Source organism: Amblyomma americanum, chromosome 7 (genome assembly GCF_052857255.1).
Source record: "Amblyomma americanum isolate KBUSLIRL-KWMA chromosome 7, ASM5285725v1, whole genome shotgun sequence".
NCBI classification, from domain to species: domain Eukaryota; kingdom Metazoa; phylum Arthropoda; class Arachnida; order Ixodida; family Ixodidae; genus Amblyomma; species Amblyomma americanum.
The window spans coordinates 34,924,434-34,937,572 of NC_135503.1; the positions used below are offsets into that span (position 1 = coordinate 34,924,434).

General features: G+C 49.1%; 1 protein-coding gene across 1 annotated transcript in view; it reads right to left on the reverse strand.

Moving 5' to 3' along the window:
• The window catches only part of LOC144097644 (aminopeptidase N-like), a 28,521-nt gene extending 17,187 nt beyond the window's left edge, over window positions 1-11,334 (reverse strand). The window contains exons 1-10 of the mRNA XM_077630296.1: window positions 10,537-11,334; window positions 7,723-8,065; window positions 5,623-5,822; window positions 4,333-4,488; window positions 3,284-3,386; window positions 3,074-3,194; window positions 1,916-2,070; window positions 1,187-1,300; window positions 198-332; window positions 52-117 (exon numbers count right to left, since the gene is read on the reverse strand). Of these exons, the coding sequence (XP_077486422.1) occupies window positions 52-117; window positions 198-332; window positions 1,187-1,300; window positions 1,916-2,070; window positions 3,074-3,194; window positions 3,284-3,386; window positions 4,333-4,488; window positions 5,623-5,822; window positions 7,723-8,065; window positions 10,537-10,742 (1,599 nt within the window). The 5' untranslated portion in view covers window positions 10,743-11,334. The remainder of the gene's footprint in view (window positions 1-51; window positions 118-197; window positions 333-1,186; window positions 1,301-1,915; window positions 2,071-3,073; window positions 3,195-3,283; window positions 3,387-4,332; window positions 4,489-5,622; window positions 5,823-7,722; window positions 8,066-10,536) is intronic.
• Window positions 11,335-13,139: the final 1,805 nt, after the last annotated feature.

The following is a 13,139-nucleotide window of genomic DNA, read 5'->3' on the forward strand; positions in this document are numbered from 1 at the left end:
TGCGTGCAGCAAAACACCCCGCTGTAAACGTTTCAGGTGTTGCCTACGTACCCTAATGCCTTTCATGAACACTGGAGGCGACAGGAAGTAGGACATCATTCGCACAATTGACGGGCCCTGTAGGGCGAACAAAAAAGGCGTTTACTTTTTGCTCTGAACAAGAATTTCCGGATTCAATTGTCTGATACAAAGCTCGCCTTGTTGTAGACAATCCTGTCGAAGAGGCTGTCCAGCTCGGTGGAGAAGTTACCGTCGACTGACAGCGGATGGCTCTCGGTGTTGTACTCGGCCTTCATAATCGGCATCATGTCCGTTACCGTGAACTCGTTCAGCTGCATTGATTTGCCGCAGAGCAGAGCAACGAATGAATAACTTTTTTTCTGCCGCGCATGCGCAGTGACGTCGACTGGTGATTGATCTGTTTCGTTCGGGGCACGCACTTTCTAATCGATCTTTCACTGACGTTGACTTGCATCATTGTTGCGGGAAGAAAAGCCGCCGAGGTTGCTTGAGAACAACTTAGGCGTGTCATATCACAAAGGAAGTTTGGAAAAGCCAAAATAGGCAGCTCTGCAAGCAGTTTTAACCAATCGCAGCCGCTGAAACGCGCCAAAGCAAAATGGAATGCAGCATCTCGGGTGGCAACACGTAGCTTTTACTGAATTTTTTTGGCATATCGTTTTACTTTATTCGAAGCAATGTTTAACTGAGTGCAAATAAAACAGGCTATTTGTCTACATCAGTTTGTGTGCCAGTAATATCTATTAAATCAATGAAGACTTCGAATGGTTAGCGCAGGTATATTCTTGATCATATAATTATCTCAGCTTGTGCATAATATTTGATTCACCCTGTGTATGTAATTGACGCAAATAGCTAACTCAAACGACACGTTTTTGAAACATGCAAGGAAATGCGCTTTAAATGCATTAGACATTACAGAACATTAGAATAAATGCTATCATATTTTTTTCTTCAAGCAAGTGGTAATGAAGGCCCCCAAGTTTTTGCTGTCATTGTTGCTGCTGCTGTCATCATTCCTTTCAAAACATTAATTCAAGGAACGAAACTTTACTTAATCAACTAAAACGAAAGGAGACTAGCGAGAGCACAGTTAGGCTTAGCTGGGCCGCCAGGTGAAAGGGAATAACGCTGTGGGCGCGGCAACCACATCGCGTCCACTCACAATATCCCACTCCGGATGAACTGCGTCCACGCCCAAGTACTGCATGTAGGATGCGAAGCCCTCGTTGAGCCACACGTCGTTCCACCAGCGCATGGTAACCAAGTTTCCGAACCACTGCGGCACGTCGAAGACGATCTTGTTAGGAAAGCCAGCAGTACCAGGCTAAAAAACAGCGCCGTCACCCTATCGGTGAGCGTGAGAACTAACGCACTAAATATTTTGCTGATCCTGACTGCAGGTAACTGAACAACACCATAGGAGCAGAAACACCATGCTCTGGGGTGGCGCGATGTCACAGACAGCCCGGAGTGACTCGCACGCTGGCGACATGGTTGCCCGTGAAGCGACCAATCAACGCATCTCCTGCGTCTTCTGTACTGCTATAGATGTTACTCCGAGGCATTTGGTCAGTATCCTCAAGCACGTGTAGAGACAACGTATAGGTGCGCCTAGCCTTTCCACTTTGCTATCAGCACCGTTATGAGGTGCAACGCTAGAGGCATGCAAAACTGGGCAGTTTCCTCTTTGGCATACTCTTTCTCGACGCTCCTGGTCAGTGCAATTCATGTAAAAAAGTTTCCCAGCTTTGAAAGTCATGTGATCTGCATTTGAGTTTCGCCACTCGTCTGGTCATGCCCGCACCGCCTCGGGATATTGGCAGTCAGTCCCTCTCGCCATGCATGAAAGCACCGGATCGAGTCTTCAGCCCGGCGCCAGGCACATACTCACCTGGTGAGCCAGCTCGTGGGAAATGACCGTCGCGATGGCCACCTTGTGCGTCGGGGCATCCTTGGCCTCGCTGAAAAGCAGGCTGCCCTTGTGGAAGGTGAGGAGGCCCCAGTTCTCCATGGCGTCCACCAGGAATGACGGAAGCGCCACCAGATCTGCGGGTGCAACACCAACGGGAATGTACGAGTGAACAGAGGCGCTATAGAAGGAATTCAGTCGTGTGGGCGAAGTGGAATTATTCAAGAAGACACTAAGCATAGTGACCAAGAAAAGAAAAGTACATGACTCTCAGATTATGAGGATCAAGATGTCGTACGTAAAAGGCGTCTAAAGACACCACCAGAGGCACTCGAGAGCAAGCGCATTTTACAGCAATGTCAACACCAAAGTTTTGACAGTTTCTATACTTGGGTATACGAAAATATACTTAAGCGCGTATAATTTTACATTTTCAAAAGCATATCCAAAACAAGACGCGTCGTTTTAAAGGGGCAGTGGCATAGTTCTGTTCGTGTATTTGTTTTCTTGCTATCGTTGCCACGCGCCTTCTGGCGCGTTATTGCTTCAATAAAAACAGAATGCTGCTGTTGAGGAAAAACGCTAAGGCGCCCGTGTGCTGTGCGATGTCAGTGCACGTTAAAGATCCCCAGGTGGTCGAAATTATTCCGGAGCCCTCCACTACGGCACCTCTCTCTTCCTTTCTTCTTTCACTCCCTCCTTTATCCCTTCCCTTACGGCGCGGTTCAGGTGTCCAACGATATATGAGACAGATACTGCGCCATTTCCTTTCCCTAAAAACCAATTATTATTATTATTATTATTATTATTATTATTATTATTATTATTATGTTGACCAGTTCCTAAGTGCGATATGAATGAGGAGGCATTTGGAAAAGACATTTTCGAAGGCATATTGAAAGAATAGCCCGGATGCGCAGTCGCTTGTGTACTACACTTTACATCAGGGCGCGTCGAGCACGTCAAGTGTCTTTTCATTTCTTCTGCTAGATGGCGCTCGCGTCCTTCAGGCCGCTCTGTGGCAAAGCTGCACACGGTCACTATACAGGAGCGCATCCATGGTTTTTTTTATGCCTCCGTGGAAGCTCTGCTGCGCGTTTCCTTTCGTTCTGCAGCTGGTATGGCTAGAAAGAGGCTTGCCAATTTTGGGCAGGACGTAAGGCATGTCCAGCAGACGCTCGTAGTAGTCGATCATGAGGGGCGTTATCTCAGCCGCGTAGCTGGCCTGGTCTTTGTCTTCGGGTCGAGTCCAGATGGACACCTGCGGGTGTAAAACGACGCGGTTTCTCAGACTCCGAAATTCCGCGTCCCGATAAGAAAGATTTAGTACGGAAAAATGTTTTGCCTTGCCTTGCCGTTCTTAGTGGAAGTGTAGTTGCTGATCATGAAAGCGAGCGTGTAGGTAGACATCTTGACGCTTGTCATGAAATGATCAGCAACGCTTCCACCCGATCTGAAACGGCGCAAGAAGGTCAAGCTCTAAAATTAAGTGCGCGTTCTGAGACGAAAGTGGGTTAAATAGAACTAAGTGCGCTAATTAGTTCTCGCGAGGAAATGCTAGTCCGTGAAGGGACTAATTTGTCTGATGTTCTAATGGGTTAATGGGTCGAGTAGATGCCAGTGGTTTTCTTTTTATGGACTAGTGATTGTAGGAATGAACTTGGCCCCAAACGACTATAACCTCTTAATCACTTTTGATACGTTCTGATTTGAAGTGAATTGTTTTACAGTCAGAGAAAAAATGTGAAAAAAAACTGATATCGATAGACCATTCCTGACGAGATATGCGCCATATGATTTTTAGGAAACTGGTGGGTTGTATAGTGCTGCTGTCAACCAGCGGAGCCATTTGTGGGAATAATGCAGAGTGTCACTGGGCGCTTCAGCGTAAATTTATTTTTATTTATTTTTATTTATTTTTTATTTTTTTTTTTGGGGGGGGGGTCGGAGAACCGTTACTAACCGGGGACTAACGAGTGAACACAGTAAAAACGCACGAAGAGCTGACTTTTATTAACTGCTTTGAAGAGAGTCGAAAATATATAGTAAAAAAAGTATTAAAATCAGTCTGAGCTAGCGAATGCTGCACTTACTCCCTTTCTATGAACCTTTTTTTTAAGCGCTTGCAGAGCAGAAAAGTTTTACCTGTTTTGAGGCGTGAACCTTTCATCGGCAGGTACAAGCGAATGGTGATGTGTACTTTTTTTTATGCCTGTAAGTACTTTCGACTTTAGGCCAGTTTACACGTACTTTTTTCCGTCAAAGGTGTCAAGTGAGATGCTAGCGGCATGTCTACAGTGCAAGCACGTGCCCCATGTGAACACGAATGGCGCTGATCCTGGCGAGTTCGCTCTGTTTTCACCTCCGCACATGGATTTTACGTCGGTAACGGTCCTCACCTATCCTCTGACCGCACCAGCGGCATGGTCGAGATGGCATGGTACGGGCCAGGCCGGACCACTACCACAGTGAAGGTGGCCTTCATGTCAGGCTCGTCGAAGCACGGAAACGCCTCCCTGGCGAACGTCGGCTCGAAGAACGTCACCAGGAGGTGCCTACGACGAGAGGAAAAGGGTTAATGTTTTCTCGGGCAGTTCGATGGTCATATTCGTTTAGCAGCACTATAACCCGTCTGGGACGAGCCATAGACACAGCACATGTGTAGAGATACATCGGCTGTTATATTCTGGGCTAGCTGTACAAGGCATGTTGGACGGTTTACCGACGTTCGGCGTCCACACAGGTGCGCATGCGCAGAAGATAAGCAGGCACAGAGCAGGAGTACGTTAACCTTTGACTCTTCCCGACAGCTAACGAATTAACCTGAACTAGCGCCACTATCACATCCGCTGTAATACTGACAGTTCAGCCATGGTATGGTCCACTTCTTCCAGTGCTGCCACTAGCCACCGCTGGAACCTTTTGTGGTAGACCTTGGTAAATATTTTGTCTTTTGCTTTTATACTTTGGCATGTGTCGTCTTTTTTGTCGTTAGATGAAAGAAGGGCATCAAAAAGAAAACAAATAATGACGCCGTTTAGCAGACGGTGTACTGTGGGAATATAAAGATCACGTTTCTTTGAGTTATGAAATTTTGGAAAGGGTCCGGGAGCTTCAATAGAAGGAGGGGGTTGGGGAGGGGAGGGGTAGCACAAATGCTTCGGCGATCTAACAATTCCTCATACGCTCACGAACAACCTGCCAGGGTCATGCACACTTCCACAGCCACGAACACGGAAGTGAGGCGATAATAATTCGTACGTGTCTAATAATGGTCAGAACTGTGGGAGCCTTCCGACGTATCTCTTGCTGAAACTAAAAGAAAATGAGTAAAGAGAAAGTCAGCTGAGCAAACTGCCCTTTTTTTGCGAACTTCGCGGGCCCCTCGCAAAGTCAGTCTGGAGCCTCAACACTTACGACAGAAGTGTCCATTCAGTGCGCTCTCAAACACGAATACCGTGGATTATGTGCCAGGTAAGAATACCTTAAAAGTCTGGCCAGGAACCTGTCACCAAATACACAGTAGTAAGCAGGAGGAATTAGTCTTTCTAATAAATGCCAACATTATCGACTTAAGACCTGTCCTCCACGGTGCAAATAATAACGGCAAGCGAAGAAAGACTACGTTAAAAGCACCTGTTCGGAGCCACGCCCCGTTGGCCGGTAATGTGACGAATAGGCGAGCTCACTGGTTCAGTTCTCCCGAAGTGTAGTGGTACTTGTAGAAGCCCCTGGTGTCGCCAAGGCGTCCGCTGAACTGAATCTGCACGACGTACTTCTTGCCTGCCTCGAGGCTGTTGGCCAGAATGATCACCAGCATGCCGGTGTCGTTGGTCTTGTCGAGGCCGGTGACGGGCACCTGGTTGAGCGGACTGGACGCGTCCCATACCTGCAGTGGCGCCCGGAAACCACCCAACAGGGATAGTTCGAGAGCGAGACCAAAGGCAAATAGGCCACTGCCAGGGGCTACAAGCTGTAATCAGTACTCGAATAAGTGTTCTGCGTAATTATGGTCGTAAGTGTACTCAGGAGCAGTGATTGTCGAGGCGAATAATGCGCGTTAAGACGATAAAAAGCAGAATGCGAGATTGCAAGTAGACGGCAGGAAAAGGGGCACCTCAGCATGAGAGTGGTCTACGAACTGCTCCAGTTAACACGTCGCTTTTCTCAGCCAAGTCCAGGATTTTGGGATAAGAATTTTGAATATTGGAATATCGTAAGGTACTATTATGTAAATATTGAAGGTAACGGTCCGTTCTTCCGATGCTTCTCAAATTATTTCTTTTAAAAGTTTTTCCATCGCTCGCATCGAGTAGTTCAGACTGCAATAGAAAACCAATGGGGAACGCTTTCCACGACTGCAAAAACGTTAACAGCAAAAATTCAAGCCTGCCGAGGGGGTGAGCTGCGGATATTTTGGTTGTTGTAGTGCAATCTTACGATATATGAAAGAAAAACTGCGTTAATAAACTTTCCCGTTGAAAATTGTTTTTGTCCAAAATTGTTGGGTATGAAGCCCCCTTCCAGTTTTGTCTGTACACTTAACTCCGCTAGTGTAGCAAGGGCAACATGCGCACAACTTGTGACGTACAGCCTCATGAACAACTGCCTGCAGCACGAGTGGTCATTTCCGGAGTTCGTTGAAAACATATTTGCCTTTGCCCCACGGGCTCAGTGAGACCTGTAAAACAAGCAGCAGCGAAACGGGGTTTGCGAAGTTGACTACAGAGGCCAGAAGCCTGTTTTTTTCTTCTGCCGGGTGGTTTCTTGACCTGAAGGGCAAGAACCAACAGCCGCTGGCCTACCTTGGCAGATCTGGCGCTCAGGCATGGCACGCTTCCTGCGAACCCTACCTTTTGACCATAGAACCTGTCTTTGACCATAGAACCTGTCTCAGTGAAGGTAATCTCGTAGGCACCGACCAATTAACGGACACAGTGCGCGGAGCTCAATCCATGGGCTGATCCTGTTTCCCACAGATCCACCTCTGCACAGCGCCTATGTAACCCCTCTCGATGATGACGATGATGATGATTATGGATTTTTATGGCGCCGCGGTGGCCCAGTGGTTAGGGCACTCGACTACTGATCCGGAGTTCCCGGGTTCGAACCCGACCGCGGCGGCTGCGTTTTTATGGAGGAAAAACGCTAAGGCGCCCGTGTGCTGTGCGATGTCAGCGCACGTTAAAGATCCCCATGTGGTCGAAATTATTCTGGAGCCCTCCACTACGGCACCTAATTCTTCCTTTCTTCTTTCACTCCCTCGTTTATCCCTTCCCTTACGGCGCGGTTCAGGTGTCCAACGATATATGAGACAGATACTGCGCCATTTCCTTTCCCCGAAAACCAATCATCATTATTATGGCTCAAGGCATCTATGGCCAAAGAGCGCCATGACACAAGGTATTTTCGACTTCTCAAGGTGGGGTGGAAGAGCCATTTGCCAAGCATTTCACCCTGAATAAGCCGAGCACCAGACCAGGGGAAAGCTTGTACTCATTGTATCCCCGGTGGGTGCCCGGGGCACTGGGGATCGAGCCCCGCACCTCCCGCATGCGAGGCGGATGCTCAACCTACCTATAGATGTTATATTCGCACTCACACACGCACACAATGGTCGCTTGGGGGGGGGGGGGTGGTAAGATGGGGGATAGCACAGCGCTATAACTGGCTCACTGAGAGGCACCTCAACGGCACTGTGCAGGGGGAGGGGTGTGTATAGGGATAGTAGAGGGGCACTCGGCCACCGCTGCGGTCGGGTCACCCCTCTCCCCCGCGCACATGCTCACCTGCACGGCTGCCCCAGCGCCTGCCGAGGCCGGGGTGTAGCTGAACTTGCCGGCGTGCATGACCACCGTGTTGGTGCTCTGCTGACAAATCACGCGTACGGCCACGGTGGCCGTGAAGGAGTCGTCGTCGCCGCTGGCCTGCGAGTCCCCGGCGGCGCCGCGCTTCTCGTCCGAGGACGGCTCCCCGAAGCGCGGCCGCATCTCGATGTCGTAGTGCTCGGGCACCAGGGCGCGCGGCAGTCGGCTGTTGTAGCGCACCATCTGCGCCGACGTCCGGTGGCGGGCACGCAAGAAGGCCAGCGTGTCTTCGCGAAGCACCGACATGTGCGCCAGGGGGCCGGGCCTGCGCGCGCAGTGGAGCTTCTTGAAAGAAAAGCAAGGACGAATATTTTCTGCTCGTTTTGTTTTTCCCGCCAGAAAAGAGAGTAATTGATAAGACATTTTATACAGGAGCTAATTTGACAATGAAGATGAATTACCGTGCAGCCTGTGCAAACTACCTTTGCGTGTAGAGTGCAGAGTTCTATATGAAATCAGCTACGGCAGAGTAATAATAATAATTGGTTTTTGGGGGAAAGGAAATGTCGCAGTATCTGTCTCGTATATCGGCGGACACCTGAACCGCGCCGTAAGGGAAGGGATAAAGGAGGGAGTGAAAGAAGAAATGAAGAAAGAGGTGCCGTAGTGGAGGGCTCCGGAATAATTTCGACCACCTGGGGGATCTTTAACGTGCACTGGCATCGCACAGCACACGGGCGCCTTAGCGTTTTGCCTCCATAAAAACGCAGCCGCCGCGGTCGGGTTCGAACCCGGGAACTCCGGATCAGTAGCCGAGCGCCCTAACCACTGAGCCACCGAGGCGGGTCTACGGCAGAGGCTATCTGCATTTTTTTACTTAAGTGGCTATTTGCGATAAATGTAGCCTAACCTTGAGGGCTCCCACAAGCACCCCACTCAACCACAATAGTGGACGTGATACGGATGCCATAGGTTCGTTTCCACCAACGGTATATTTTCTTCCACTTGCATCAAACTATATGTTCCAACAAAATCAGTCTCTCGAATACTTTCCCCAACAAAAAAAATAAGTATTTTCCTTCGCTTTCCTTTGTTTCAGAAGCAGATGGCTTCTTTCGTACATAACCTGACGAGCCCCTCACTTCAGTTCCTGTCAGCTCATTCTATAGCGAGGGTATCGGATCTGGCAGGCTTGACGATTCGGTGCTATGACTGAAGCACAGCAGCCCGTTTACACCTTCGACCGCGTTTATATAGTTGTGGTTCATTATAATGACGTGCCACGTCCCCCGCTATGGTTGGGGGTGCCGCTGGCTAAAAACCTCCTGGTTGGGATGCATGTAAAGTACACAGCAACGAAAGTGAAACTGACTTCTGGTATCAAGGCTCAGTTGGTCTCACTTCTCACTGTTCTCTGCGTGTATAAGTCGCGGGTTCGGCTCCTACCGATGTCATGCTGTCTTTTTGTCTACTTTGTGAAATTATCTCATGTCTGAAATAATTAATCAGTTGCAATCTTTTAAAAAAAAACAAGCTGAAAATATTTCTTCATGCTTTGTTTGGTTTGGCACTGTTTACTTCTTTCGTAAATCTGACGAGTGATAGTCACGAAATAACAACCGCTCATCGCTACTCTAAGGCATAAGAGGTTTTATGGCCGACCTCTTGCAATTTTGCGTGGGCCTGCTCATAGTCACTCAGAGACCTTGGCTGAGGAGTGTGGCTTGATACTGCGTTGCGCTGCTCCCAGGTCATCATGTGATCCGGTGTGTTCGGTATCAAGGCACCCACAAGTTATTCCGAGTAGACTAGTTGAAAAAGCCATTACAACGAGAGGCAACAGCTTTATAAAGTTTACCTTATCGAAGAGCTCATCAAGTCTACCAGTTACAAGCACCTGGTTCAAAACCATGGCCGTCCAGCAGGACGTCTTCTGTAGTGTCGCTTATAAACAGCCCTCAGTAATCCATGCCGCTGCCACAGCCGACGCAACAGTCTGTAGGTCTGAACACCTTGGAGCAGTCAGTATGATGCACAATTAATCAGCCGTTCATCGAAAGAAAAAAAAGAGTCGTAGTCTTTCTTTCCACTATCTTTTTGGTGCAATAAAGACTAATATCTTTATTGCACCAAAAAGGCATTGACGCCAGCTGACATTGCGGACGCCTGCACAGTGTCAAGTCACTGGCCCTGCATTGCCCCGGCGACTTCAACGAGACTGTTCACCTGAAGTGCGCACGACGTGCAGTTCATGGTTGCGTTGCCGCCCGCTCTCTTTTCATTACTCGGTGCTGCACTAAATTCACGTGACGCTTACCCCTGTGGTACTGCGACAGCGGGGGGATTCGAAATGCTGACGTCAGTTAAAGTGCTTAAAAACTCTGGGTCAGGGCGTAGAATGCCTGTTGCGTGTAAGCAGCTACACTGGCATTAGAGTCATGTTTAAGTTCTGGCGAATATATTTTCCTGACATCGGTGGAGTATGCGGCTGTGCTGGTTGTCATGGGGTGTAGGGGTAGGGGTGTCGGGTATGAGTGCTTCACGGATGGTTGCTCATCCACCCAGATACGGCGGGAGTCCGGCGTGACAGGCGCAGCGGGGGAAACAGGCGGGGAGAAAAGGGAAGGAGATGGGAGAGCGCGGACGACGCCAAAGACGACGAGACTCCACCCGACTTGCCACATAAAGCTGTCGCTGTAAAAAGCTTTGATGCTAGCTGGCATTTAAAGACGTCCGTAGAGTCTCATGCAGCCATTGGTCCCGGGCTGCCGCGGAGTGCACAGCGAGACCACCAACCTGCGCACTACGGCCAGTTCTGCGGCGCCGGGCCACCAGGCGGGCATTCCGGCGTCCGCATCCAGCTGCCGTCCGATGGCAGCAGCGGCCGGTGCGAAGCGGATCCAGGCGGCCACCACGGTGGCCACGAGTGCCGCCACGGCCAGACCGGGCCCACAGGCGGCGCGCACGTAACGAGCCACCGGGGCACCTTTAGGGTCCGCCATATGCCGCAGCTCCCGGCCCCTGGCGGCCGATCCACAATTCGCGCTGAAGACTCAAAGACGCTGGGATAGCTGACCAGCCAAGATAGATGTCAATTTGGCCGAGCTGATGCGACATGATTTGGCACTTATACAGTAGCACGGGACACGAACACAAGACCAGAATATATATACAAGCCCTAACCTCCAACTATTTATAGCAAAAAACGAAGTAAAACAAAGCAAACCTGTGGCCAGAGATAGGGATGGTATGTTTTATACCGAGAGCAGTTAAATGTTCGCGCCTTTGGCGACATATCTGCGCAGCGAAAGAGATAGAAGGTCACATGACCATTAGGTCACGTGATCTTGGGCTAGCAGCTGCAACGTAGCGTGGTGGGAGATGATGAGACGCTGCAGCACGACGCATCAGGACACAGCGTAATAGTTATCTTAGCGTACACGTTTGTGAATTTTTTCGCGCAAGCCTAACTCGGTGAAGTACAAAAAATCAGGCCGGTATAGTAAACGAGCGCGGAAATTTAATTCGAGGCCAGTGTTTTTCTCGCCGCTCGAGGATACACAAGGCTCTGTTTCTGCAAACACCGCACAAATCATTCTAAAGCAGGAATTAAGGAGAAGGAAGCATCAAAGGCAGGGGCTTACCTCGGTGACGCGGCCGGAGAAAAATTGGACGTCTACCTACGGCAGGCGCACCCTCGAAAGTCGAATCTTTCTTGTCTTCTTTTGCGTCCGGTCTTGCACGGACCCACGCGGTCTCACTTTCGTCTTCGTTCTTCGTGGTTAATTCGAAAACAATGAAGCATTTCCACTGCACAACAAAAGCCTTTCATTCGATGGTATGCAAGCTCAAGGTGCGATGTGCGTATACTTAAAAACGCAAAGCACATAGCAGATATCAAACACCTATAGTAGGATAAAACTTAAAAAAACAGCAGTTAACACTGGGCCACGGTCCGCGGCGTACTGTATTACTCCGCTAGCCAGACACAAAAGTGAACGAAATCAGCTTTTTAATATTTGACTTTATTAAACAAGCCAGGTATCAAAATTCTACAGCTTATAACTTTTTTTATCATGGTTAGCTTTTTGTTTAGGCTACAAGAGAAGTTTTAACAACGGCCTACATTTTTGTCGTGGAGGAATTCTGTGCGTTGGTCCTGAATGTGGGCGGAGCTTCACTGCAGACTTAAGTTGTATCCGACTATAGTTTGAGTACCTGGCCATCAAGGGGTGGTGGGGAATGGGTGTGCACACACTATCGCCCGAGCATTCTCTCACGTGTTCCCCATTTTCCTCCCCATGAGTTAAAATACTCAAACAGACCTAGTGCAACAGAGAACACTCGAACGTAGAAGGTGTCCCCCTCCGGCTAAGGGCCTCGGCAACAAACAAGAAGTTCACCTCAGGCGGCTACCAACACAGGATCACCCGTCTAGATAGCACGCCATGGACCCAGCATCTTTCAGTAAATAATGCATGGTCTGCGGGGAGGAGGCGGATCGTTATGATATGGTGTGGGCCTTCCAAGAAAATCCGGAAATCGAACTAATCGCTCAGCCAGCGACTGAGAGGTGGGAAGCGGCTCTATCAAGCTCAAACCTCGGGGACCAGGAGCAACTCTTCGAGAGCACAGGCAGCAGCGAAAGCCAATGAAGTCCAAGACTAGAGACACCAAACACATCAATCCCTTTACCAAAATGTCCATTAGACAATTTCACAACCACAACTATCGAAGGCATCCTTAGAAAAGAAAGGAAAAGTGTGGGCCCCTACGTCTCTCATCGGGTGTATTTTAAAACTGGCGTAAAACCGTGGCACAAGCTGTTCGGGAGGAGTTGTCCTGTTCGCGAACGCAACTATGCCATATGTGCCTAGATTTTGTTTGCTTCTTTTTTTTCCTCTACTGGCCATCTCGCTCAAGGGGTGCGAGCAAGAGAAGTGCTCGACAAAGTTCCTCACCCTCAAGTGGCGCAGTTCTGGCCTGATACAGTTCGTTAGGTTTGGCTCGAGCACTCCAGTTATACACGCTTAGAGCCCTGTTCATGGTATGGTCTATATATTTTTGTTTGAAAAAGTAAAAATAATATATTCTCAGATGCGTATCCAGTGAAAAAACTCTGCTTTTCACCGCACTGTGCAAATTTCCTTACATAACAAGCGTCCAGCCTTTCGTGCGCCAAATGCTGGTTGGCTGGAGAGAAATCAGGGATAATTGGTGAAGTCTTGTCGCGAGTTCGACGTCCGAAACCACGCTGGGCTAAATCACGGTCAAAGCAGTGTCAGGTCGATATACACCGTGAACCAATCAACTCATATCTTTTGCGCGCTCTGGTTGGAAAGAAAGGCATCGCCATTGTTCGCAAGGTGATATCGTAACGCTATCGTGTTACAGAGCAG